This window comes from Podarcis liolepis (assembly GCF_965112155.1).
Source record: "Podarcis liolepis genome assembly, chromosome: 9".
Classification (NCBI taxonomy): Eukaryota; Metazoa; Chordata; class Lepidosauria; order Squamata; family Lacertidae; genus Podarcis; species Podarcis liolepis.
Window position 1 is genome coordinate 44000989 of NC_139564.1, and position 12101 is coordinate 44013089.

A 12101-nucleotide genomic window follows, 5' to 3' on the forward strand; every position below is an offset into this window, starting at 1 on the left:
CCTTTCTTTTCTTTTTTGGCTGTTATAAAACCCCGTGCATCTTGATTTCCTTTAGCACCTGCCCCTTCCTTAATAATAAAGCACTGCAGTGTGGCATAGCGGTTGGAGTGTTGGACTAAGATGAGGGAAAACAGGGTTCAAATCCCCACTCAGCGCCGAAGCTCATAGGCCAAGACCTGAGGTCAGCCAGTCATCTTCTCAGCCTAAGTTACCTCACAGGGTTTTTTTCTTTTCTTTTTTTGTGAGGATAAAGTGGGGATGAAGAGAACCATGTACAGTGGTACCTCGGGTTAAGTATTTAATTCGTTCTGGAGGTCTGTTCTTAACCTGAAACTGTTCTTAACTTGAAGCACCGCTTTAACTAATGGGGCCTCCTGCTGCTGCTGCGCCGCCGGAGCACGATTTCTGTTCTCATCCTGAAGCAATGTTCTTAACCTGAAGCACCATTTCTGGGTTAGCGGAGTCTGTAACCTGAAGCATATGTAACCTGAAGCATATGTAACCTGAGGTATCGCTGTATTGCCACCTTGAGCTCACTGGAAGAAAGATGGGATATAAATGTGGTAAACTGCTTTTTGGGGAACCACTCCGAGGGGTTTGTTTTTGTTGTTTTCAACAATCCAGCGGTGTATAATTATTTTATTAATAAACAAAAGTCATAGATAAGAGTAAACTTTCACCCAGCTTGATGATGTCATCAGGAAGGGGCAGCTCTGCTTGTGGTCAGTTGCAGAAGTCTGTCCCACTTCTGTCAAAAGCGGCCGATAAACCTGCTGCTAGCTCAACAAAACTAGGTCCTGCAAGTTAAAAGCAAGCCCCCAAAGGTCTCAAATCCCTCAGGTGCTCATAAAATGCCAGGAGGAGTACAGCAAGGGGAGCCTGAGGACAGTTTGAAGAAGGCGCTGTAAAAGAAACATCGCTGGAATGGAGAGAACGAACTGTGACATCACAGTCACGTTTCCCTCCCCAGGCCACATTGGAAACAGTCAAGTCTCCACCAGCAGCACAGTTTGATTCCCAGCCATCTGAAATGTGGATTAGGCCTTTCGAAAGCCGGAGAAGCCTCCATTTTACATGCAAAACCAGAATTGCCATGTGAGTACAGGAATCTATTCTGCGAGGGGGGCTCAAGCTGATTAAATATCTTGTGAATACAGTAACACAAAGCTCAGTATACTCTAAAGTGGTCGAAGCCTTCACAGACCATTTCATGATTTATGAAGGGGTTTAATTGAACCTCTGCCATGAATGTTGCTTGGGACCTGTCAGTGGTGCAGCTAGACAATTGTAGACCCTGGATTTAATTGTTTGCTCTGTGTGTATGTTTGTGTGCGTTAGATGGTAGTGTGCATTAAGCACAAATTGACTTTTATCTTCTTTCCCCACCTCCCTTTACAACTGCTTCTATATTCTTGGGAAGGTAGAGAAAAACAAAACAAATTTGCCTAACTCTGATTTTGCATTTTGATTTATTAAGTGTGCTTATATGCCACTTTTTGCACCTTGAACATCAAAATACTGAAGCAATGAAAAATACAAATATACAGAATACAGAACATGTCAGTAAATTCAGAAATGACAAAAACCTACAGTTTTTTGATATTACAAACAACAACAGCAACAACCCAGGCTTAAGTAAATACATGCAAAACCAAACAAATTTTAAACTCACTTAAATCTTAGCACTATTACGAGCACACTAAATTAAGTTTGCTTCTGCTTCCCAGATGCTGAACATATTGGGAAAAAGCACCAGTTATTGTAGAAAAGGATAATATATATTTTAAGTAAAAATAATAAAATTAGCATCTATAAAAATGTGCATTCCTAGCCAGCTACTGCTGACTATTATTTTTTGTTTTTGTTTTTGTTTTAAAAAACAATAATGGAGTGGAGAAGAATGTTGCATCTGCCAGAGTCAGCCCCTTTGGGCCAGCCTGGCATTCCCATGCAAGCCTAAGTGCTGACGCTGGGTCTGTGGGTTGGATTACTGTAATGCTTTCTGTGTGGGGCTTCCCTTGAGGTTGATCTGGAAGCTGGTGCAGAATGCTGCAGTGAGGTTACTCAGCGGAGTCTCCAGTTGCATCCATATTACACTACTCCTAAACGGGCTGCAGTGGCTGCCAGTAAGCTATGAGGCCGATGCCAAGGTTTTTGGTTTTAGCCTATAAAAATACTGGATTATTTTACTTCTGAGCTAATATGCATTGGAGATTCAAACTGCCAGCATACTTGGGATTGCCATCTAAAATTCTGTTAAGCATTCCTTCGTGGGGAATAATATCTGTACCTGGCCAGTCTCATCAGCTGGGGCTGATGAGAGTTGGCAGTCTGACAACAGTTTGAGGACCACAGGATTTCCATTTGCTGCTGTAGTTAAGTGGATTTTCCAATGTTGCACTACCATTTTGTCTTCTTTCTTTAATCAATGTTTTTAATTTCTGAATGGTTTTATACTGAAACTTTCTATTGCTACGTATTTTTTTCCAGTCCTCTGTGTGCCTACTCAGAACACGGCCCTTTGAAGATAATTATATTGGGCTGTGTCCGATAAGTAGTTTGTAGTTTGTTATTGTTGCAAACCGATTTGGAAAAGTGGCTTGCTAATACTTTAAAATTAAAATAAAGACACTTTCAAATGAACAAAAAGGGGTGGCAAAAAAGATTGTTAATAAAGATCTGGCTAAAGATGGATGCTACAGTCTCCGATTAAAAGGACTGGATCATATTGCACATTTCGCGGAACCAGGAGGATTAGTTTGTAACGCAGTAGGAACTTGAGTGTTGGCTCTTGAATAGGACAGAGTAAGTCAGAGTCCTTAGAAATCCATATTGCAAGGAAATGGTGTTGTAGTCACTCTTGAATGTCCAAGGGATTTTGCTTGCTGACACCAAGTTGATGTTTGTCCAGCACTACAATTACAAATGTCTCCTGTTTTATTTAAAGGGACATTCCCTTTTCTACACATTTTCACATCTGTACTGCTCTCTTTTTCCAGCACAGGAACTTCATATTTTATGAACATTAAGCCATACTTCAGAAAACTAAAACTTCTACAGCTCCAGCATCATTTCCTCCCCTTTCTTCCTCTTTGGTCTTACTGTTAAGGTTGCTTTGGCAAGTATATCTTTCTATTACAAGGCCAATCCTTTGTCAAAGGTGACTGTGGCTAACTTGGAATGGGTTTGCTTTCCAAAGTTGTCTTCATAGGTAAAAGCAGCCCTGGGTCTGCACTGCATGTAGCCAACCTGGAACTGAAATGCTTTAGTTTTCCAGATGCATATCTTCCGAAGGGAAGGGCTCTTTGCATGTACTTGAAGGCACTTTGTCCATTTAAAAAGCAAAACAAGAGTTGTTTCCCTTCAGAGGGGAAATGTTTTCTGTACATTCTCAGATGCACTCTGCTCTTGGTGAAAATTAAAATCAAATGTAAGGTGATTTGCTATAGAACAGCAAGGGAAGACTTTTGCCCACCCCCCACTTTCTGTAGAAATGTGTTGGCGCAACCTGCTGCTAACACTTCTTTCCCCTGCCAGTTCTTAAAAGCAGACCAGAGAAAGAGTGTAAATAGTTTGCCTACAATCTCTAGTTTGATAAATGAGTGTTTCAGCTCATATCTGCAGTTCTCTGGCTTCCTTCCTGAGTCAGTGTCCCTTGGCTGAGCTGTAAGCGTGCTTAGAGGAAATGCCCCTCTCGACACTTGGGGAAGCTTCACACATAAAGTCCCCTCACCCCCATGCCAGGGGAAAATACTGTCTGCTATCATGTGTGAAAATTGCGTGACTCTGTTTTGCCACGTGAACACACATGTTCCAGAAGATTAAACGTGCTTAGTTGCAGTAAAATGGATGCTTACTCAGACAATTTTCACACACAGAAGTCTACCGAGATATACGGAAGTTTTTCCCCCCTCCACTGAGGCTGTGATCCTAAGCATGGTTACTATGTTAGTTGGAGCCTGTGTCCAGGAAAGCATGAAAAAGCCTAATACTGCAATGCTAAACACACATATAGGGAAGTAAGTCCCACTGAACAGGTAAATCTTATTATTTTAAATCATTTATGAATTGCATTAAAAACCTATATATAAATCAATTACATATATCAAACAGTTAAAACTATTGCTTATCTAAAAATCATTTTTAAAAGGAAAACAAAATCTCATAAAACCATTAAAAAAGACCAGTGATAAATATGCATAGGATTGCTTTGCACAGATCTCTCTGTGTGGCAAAAAATGTCATAACTTAAATAATGGCCTTTGTGGACTAACTATAAATTGTGATAGAAAAAAATAGAATAGGAAATGCTACTGAACACCATGTTTATTCAGTAACCATGCTCATTGGGTGCTCATTAATGGCACAGCGTTCTGCCTGGAGGGAGTTCTCGAGTGGTGCCATGCCCACAGGGCTCTGTCCTGGGCCCTGTCCTGTTCAACGTTCTTATAAATGACTTAGACAAAGGTACAGAGAAGATGACACAAAGCCAGGAGGGATAGGTAACACCATAGAACACAGAATCAAGATTTGAAATGATCTCAACTGGCTAGAACACTGGGCCAAAACTAACAAGATGAAATTCAGCAGAGGTACATGTAAAGTCCTGCATTTAGGTACCAATATATCAAGGGCACAAGGCTAGGATGAGGGAGACCTGGCTTGGCAGCAGCACACATTTTAAAAGGATCTAGTTGATCACAGGTTGAACATGAGCTGGCAACGCGCTGCAAGTGCTAATAAGTGCAATCTTAAGATTCCTTAACAAGTGTCCAGTTCACAGGAAATAATAGTTCAGATCAATTCTGCACTCATCAGGCAGCATCTGGAGCACCTGCCCACCAAAATGTGGCCCTCCAGGCTTCTCTATCAGGCCCTTGAGACTTTCCCCCAGGCAACAAACCCTCCTGAGCCATACCTTTCACCAGCGCTGGTATGCTGTTGGGTGTTTTGGACTTGCTGTGATGTGTCCTTGAACTCTGATAATGTTTCTTGCTTGCCTGAATGAAGGATTGAGAGCTGGCTGTGAAGATACTAGCCTACTGCACACATGTAGAAATTGCATTCATTGCCCTGACCACTTTTACCTTTGGCTTGGCCCACCACTGACATGAGGTCCCTGAAAGTAAATGTGGCCAAAAAAGGCTGCCCATCCCATCCTAGAAAAATATGAAGCAGGTATGAGAACACTCACGCTGGCCCCCTCCATCACCTTCCCCATAGTCAGTGTAGACAATACTGAGCTAGATGGGCGAATGATCTGACCTGGTTTAAAGCCAGTGGCGTAGCGTGGGTTGTCAGCACCCGGGGCAAGGCAAGTAATTTGCGCCCCCTAACCTGTGGATTTGCGCCCCCTAACCCGTGGATTTGCGCCCCCTAACCCTAACCCCCAGATGTTGCGCCCGGTGCGGCCGGCCCCCCCTGCACCCCCCACGCTACGCCACTGTTTAAGGCAGCTTCTTGTGTTTTCTCCACCAGCTGAAGGTAGACAGAAATAAGGATGTTCTTCAAGTTCAAATCAATGAGATTTGATTCCAAGGTTAAATAGTAACTGGTATAATTTTTTTCTAGGAGCTCTAGTTCTGAGACTCAAAACAAGCTGCCATGTTGATGAGCCTTTGCTTTAGTTAGAAAATGACTGCTGCTGTATGTTTAAGGTTTCAGCAAGCCTTGCTGCTTTTCATTTCCCCTTCATTCAGGTTTTTATCTTGTTTTCAAGGTTTGGCAGAGAACTTGATAAAAGCTGCCATAATATTTAATCCAACACAACCAGTGATTTGCCTAAGACTGTTCAGACAATCATCTTGTTCAAATGATTGATCATTATGGCATATTTCTTTAGGAAAAGGTGCCTTGCGAAGGCTCTGTGAGGCTCTTTAGCTCTTTAGCTTTCTGTGAATATGCCTTGCTTTTGCTCAATCAACTGAAAATAGAAGGATGTCCTCGGGTTTTGTGGACATGGTTCCAGACAGAAATCACAGAGCCAGTAGCAGAGGGACGTAGACATCCCACTCCCCCTACTCAAGAACATCAGAAGTGATCTGCTGGATTAGGCCCGTCACATCCAGCTTCCTGTTCTTACAGTGGTCAACCAGATGCATGATGGGATGACCACAAGCAGGACACGAGCGCAACAACACTTTCCCCACTTGTGATTTCCAGCAACTGGAATTCAGGGGCATACTCTCTCTGACAGTAGAGGTAAGGCCATAGCCATCATAGCAATTTGGTAGGTGGCACTGTGGGTTAAATCACTGAGCCTTGGGCTTGCCGATCAGAAGGTCGGCGGTTCGAATCCCTGTGGCGGGGTGAGCTCCCGTTGCTCGGTCCCAGCTCCTGTCAACCTAGCAGTTCGAAAGCACGTCAAAGTGCAAGTAGATAAATAGGTACCGCTCCAGCGGGAAGGTAAACGGCGTTTCCGTGCGCTGCTCTGGTTCTCCAGAAGTGGCTTAGTCATGCAGGCCACATGACCTGGAAGCTGTACACCGGCTCCCTTGGCTAGTAAAGCGAGATGAGCGATGCAACCCCAGAGTCTGCCACGACTGGACCTAATCGTCAGGGGTCCCTTTACCTTTGCCTTTTATCATCCATTAATGCTTCTACTTGGCCCCTCTGCTAGCGGTCTCAGAGGATGCTACCTGAGGAGACCGTAGGGTGGCCAGATGCAGAAGACAACAGGGCTCCTGCACCCTTCAAGAAGAGAGAATTTCAGAAGCTGTAGCTTTCGTAGTGAGCTGCACCTGCTACAATTCCTTCTTCTGCACAACTATGAAAGATGCCGGAACCACATCCCCTTTTGTATCTGGCCACCTGAAGTTGGTTCCTCTGGTTGGTTCCTCTGCTGCCTGCCTGCCACCAGTCCAACTGGGCCAGGAAGTACCCCTGGTTAATGGGGCTAGTACAAAGGATTGAAACTTCCCAAGTGGGAGTGGTGGCCTGCCATGTTCACCTAGTGCTGCCTTTGGTAACGTTTTAAGTGCCAGGCAATATCTGTTCTGTTCTCCCTTGCTTTTAATGGAATCTGATGGCTTTTATTATAATTGGCTCCCTTTTGGCTTGACTGTTTATATGGATTTGTAGTTATTGGCTCATTATTACTGCTCACACAACCACAACCACACCCTGTTTTTAGTGTTTTATACCTTTTAATATTATAAGATTTTGTTAGCTGCCCCGATTAATATATGAAAGGTGGCATATACATTCATTGAATCAGCATATGCCCACCTCAGTGTCTTGGACTATGACTCTCATCGGCCCCAGCCAGCATAGTTTTCCTCCACTATCTTCTGCATTATTTTCTACATTTGTATCTCACCCTTTCTCCCAGGTGACAAGTACACAGGGGGAGTCAATGGAGCCTTTCATCCCCTTGCTACTCAGGTGCTGTCTAGGCTCACATTAGCTTAGCTTCAGGAATAGGTGTATATCAGGTGTATACCTTTAAATAAGTCATTGCCTGAGGGGTATAAAACCTTTAAATAAGTCATTGCCTGAGGGGTATAAAAACAAAAATAAGAGCTATTGAGTGTTGCTTTAACTCCAATCATCGTATCCTGTGAAATATAAGAAGAATTTTAAGGAGCTCCCAACAACACAATTCATTAAAACCCACTGTGTAAGATGTGGTTTTGAATGTTTCCCTGATTGTGTTAGTTTTATCTTTACTGTTCAGCTATTGTTTTAGTGTATTCTGTCTCCGATTAAGGCTTTCAAAATCTTTACTAGTAGTGAAATTTCTTTCACTGTTTATTATTTCCGCCCCATCAACCCATCTGCTTATTTTAGCTACTTGTTCCTTCCTCTTTTCTGGCTTCTGCATGGAACTCACCAAGGTCAGAGATTTACATTTCAGCTTTGTTTGTACAGTATAAGAATGCAGGCAAGGGCTTTTAATTCATTTCTTCTTTATGGGTTTGTTGTAGCGTTTGAAGGCTTTAGGAGAAAGGACTGTTTCCTTCCTTGAGGTCTGTTTTGATGCAAGAGTGAGAGATACTTCCTTAAGTCAAGCATTTCACTTGACTGAACAATCAGTGTTTAATATTAATTGGAACCTTAGTTTAATTAGCACTGGGCTAATTCAGTTCGCTATTCAGCATACCCCCAAAAGGCAATCACTGTTGCTGTGTCACAAACTAGAATACCTTCAACAGTGGTACTCCTCTGTCTCCATTATGCAGATGTTTCTAGCTGCCACCTTCCCAATTTTATTGTGCATTTTCTTTCATTGATGTGAAAACTTTTCATAATCTGTTCCTCTTCTGCCCCAGCCGTGCATTGTGTTAGTTGTTAGTGGTCATTATATTTAGAACTGCTTTAATTTTCCCTCTGTCAGTCTATCAGCAATGGCTGCTCACCCATCTCAGGTGGGCCATGGTTGCCGACCTTCATCCTATCTGCCATCCCCAGCAGCAGAAGCCCACGTGTTTGCCAGCCATTAGGGGAACCCCCTGCATGGCGGAAGTACCAAGCAGGATTCCTGCCAGAAGTAAATGGGCCAATCAGAGGCCCTGCTGGAGGGGCAGTGCCTTGCCACCTGGCTGAGCATTGGCTGTGGGCCATGCCCAGGAAGGCCAGCAACTGACCAGGCCTTACTCTCTGTTATCATGTATTGTTCCTAGTTGTTCCTGGGAAGCATTTCTCTTCTTGCCCAAATGCTTTCCCCTGGGGTTGTTGGCTGGCCTTGCATTTTCTGTCCATCTCATCCATCCTATCTCTTTCCCTTCAGTCTAGTTCAGCTTTCCTTTCACTTGCAACTGAGGATCCGTCTACGCTTCCATTCGTCCCGTGATATCAAGTGATTTCAAGTCATGGGTCTGAGCGGTTTTTGTATTTTTCACCACTGTCCCTGAAAAAGCCCTCTGTTTACTGCTGAATTGGAAAAAAAGTCAATCTGGTTTTCTGTGGATTGATGTTTGTTCAGATTCATAAGTAAGCAATGGGTTTTCCCCAGGGAAAGTGGTGGGACAAAAAACCCCCACAACACCCCTTGGATCTGTGACTTGAAATCACAGGACAAACCAAAGTGTGGTTGGGCCTTAAGTGTTTGATCTCCTGAATTTACTAGTTGTTGGATCTTCAAGTGGTGTTATCAATGAAGATTGATTTATAGGAAATGTATATTATATGGAGGGATATAGGACAGAATTGCAGCCTAGCGTTTATTGAAAATGGAGTAGTGGTCCCAGTTTAGAGAACCAGGAAACTGCATTTTCTCTTATATTCGTTGGAACTCCTACTGAATAGATGGTTAGAAATTGAATGGTTAGAAAAAAAGGAAATTGAATGAAAAGCAATTTAAATGGAATAGGTTATGACTGAGACTAGTCTAATGAGTTCCATGGGATTAAGTCATGGGATGTGTGTGTGTAATATTTAAGTTCTCTTCAAGCATTCAGAACAAATGCCTGGAGAAGATATCAGGATCACACACACAAGCCCTGTCCCCAGCGTAACAGGAGACCATGTGTTGAGTATGGAGGCTTGAAGGGCACTTCTAACAATGTTCAGCCGAGTGCACTAGAGGTCCCCACGTGATCCAGAACATGACAGTATCAGAGTTCGCAATTGTGTGGAGACTTTTAAGCTCAGCTAAGCTATTGGGGTATGCTCAATGTGAGATCTGGGTGGCACATGGGGGCAAACTGATACTCCCACCCCACCCATTACACATTTTCTCCTCCATGTAATGCTTGAACACCTTAAGAAAATATCTGCATTTGGGGGAGGGGTGCCTTTGATTTGCATGTGTTTTTGTTGTTGTTTTGCTGAAATCCATTCTCTGTTTGGGGGCAAGTTGTGTCAAGCTAGATGTCAGGAGACTACTCTGTGCACTATGAATGGAGTCTATAGAGATTGCATGTTCAGTCTGGCATAGATTCTGACTCCTAGACAGACAGCTGATGTGGGCACACCCTTAGTGTATGGCTGAATAGCGGTAAGTGGGAGGAAGAAATTGATGTGCCAGTTATTCCTTTAGGAGGAAAAGAAACCTTCGCTCCCTCACAAAAGGGAGGAGGTGTTCTGGAATGTTATTTTATTTTAATATAATTGTTTAGCTAGGATAGAATATCGCTTTGTCATATAAATTCACTTCCACCCCTCTAATTGGTAGGTTGTCCAGAAAAATCTTTTGGTGGGAGGAGGGGCATGGAAGGAGAATAACAACAAGAGGAAAATAATAATCATTGTGTTGAACATTTTTTCAAGGATGCTGTTAAGGATAAATTATGGGCTGGAACAAAAACAAGGATATTTGCTAGGCTTCACCACCATAATCTCTTGAATATAAATCCATTTGGGCAAGGTTGAAGAGTGAAAACATCTCTTTGCTTGGGAACTTAGGCCAACTTACTTCAATTAACAGAGCCTAAAGAAACCTCACCCATTACTCCTTTGTCCCCTGTGACTTCCGTCTGAAATTCTTGTGCTCAGTACATTATTTCCAGAATCTTATGCAAAGGGAGTCACACTTTGCGCTTTGTTTCTTGTGGCCTGTTTTTCTGTTCCCGTCATAGGATGACCTTTAAAGTAAGCGTACTTACTTTTGTTGGTGTACAATGTGGTGTGTTCGGCTGCTGATTTTGCATGAAGGAAAACTGACCGCAGGTCAGGAGCATAGTTTTGCAATGACGTAAATAGCTCTTTGGTACTGAAAATGCCTTTCGAATGATGGAGAGGTGAGTCATTCTGCATCTTGGGCCATTTGTAATTGTTTTGAGTAGCTGCTGCTAGTTGCTCTCAGTTGGAAATACTGATCTACAGTGGCTGCTTCCATAGTAGGCATTTGAGGAGCCATTGTAACTTTTGCCCCATCTCTGAGCCCAGCAGGACTTTATAGAGTGGTAGGGCTGCTTCTACATCCACAGTTCTGCTGTGTATGGCATTCTGCTGTGTATGGCCCTTCTCTCTAACCTGCTTTGGCTTTGAGATTGGACCTACACATTGACATACCCAGAACTGCTCTCATTTAGCTAACTTCTGGATACGTCTTTGTTCTTCACAAACAAGGATGGAAATGCCTAGTCTGCTGCAAGGTCTGCTGTAGGTGCCTAGCGTCAAAACTCTTCAGATATGTAAATACCGTACTGGAACAGTTCATAATTTGATACATATTGTGGATAGTTTGTGCAGGACATTGTGTGTCTTTTAGGGAAGTCATGTCCCTGGATATGTTTAATTCTTTTAGCAACCACAGCTGTTCAGATCTGAAAAAATAAGCATGCAACATCCTCAAAGCTAAAATAGATTCCCCTCCTGTAGAAATGAAAAATCATGGGAGACGAGAGAGGCAGGTGTAGCTAGGCGTCTGTCAGGGCGGGCCCTGAGAGCCTATTTTATTGAATATTGCAAGCATTGCCCCAGGTGGGCCTGTGGTTGATTGGTTGATACATACACACAGAAACTTGTAATTGGTTAACATAAGTACTAAGGCGGGAATTACATCTGAAAGGTGGGGATTACATGTGATCATTTATCATTGATGCTGAGAATCGGAGCCAGAACTAGACAGGCATGAAGCCTCCTAATTGAATTGTAACTAGGGATTAATTGGCACAAACAATATAACAATCAGGTTCTGTAGATATGGTCAGCTAGGCATGGAGAGCAAGTACAGTTTGTTTTCCATGAGCTTGGGATGTCTGTTACTTAATGATTGATCATAGCATGAGACAATGTAACAATCAAGTTCTGTGGATGTGGTCAGCTAGGCGTGAAGAGCAGGTTCGTAACAGTGTGTGCAAAGGCAGGGAAAAACCTATGAGCAAGACTTCTTAAAAAGCAAGAAAAAAGAGGAGCAAAACTTCCCCAAAATGGAGCAGTTTTATGCAGAAAGAGACTAACAGTTATGTGCAGAAAGAAGACTTCCCTTTATCTCCCCCTTTCTTTTCTTGTTTGCGAGGCATTCTGGGTAAATAAGGCAAAAATATTTCAGGATTAGTGGTGTGCCAACAAATGCCCAAAATAAGTTCGCCAGGATCGATGGGACAAGAATACTTCGGGATACGTGGTTTGCCAACGCATGCCCAAAATAAGCCCGTCCACATCTCACCTTAGGTTTACTGTTGGTGTTGCCATTTCGCAAAGTAGGCGGCGAGAAG

At 43.0% G+C, this 12101-nt stretch overlaps 1 protein-coding gene across 26 annotated transcripts in view; it reads left to right on the forward strand.

Moving 5' to 3' along the window:
• LOC310714743 (uncharacterized protein) overlaps positions 1-12101 on the forward strand; it is a 108642-nt gene that overhangs the window by 1243 nt on the left and 95298 nt on the right. For 3 of the 26 annotated variants that reach the window (XR_014530013.1, XR_014530014.1, XR_014530015.1), the window contains exon 1: positions 1081-1095. The exons of 14 other annotated variants lie outside the window; for them this stretch is intronic. Coding sequence is in view for 1 of the 12 variants with exons in the window: in XM_083520357.1 (XP_083376483.1) it covers positions 1031-1095 (65 nt within the window). In the remaining 11 variants the exon portion in view is untranslated. Of the gene's footprint in view, positions 1-431; positions 1096-6084; positions 6202-12101 lie in introns of those variants that run through there. 9 more of the 26 variants (XR_014530012.1, XM_083520357.1, XR_014530005.1 and 6 more) reach the window with 9 other exon arrangements.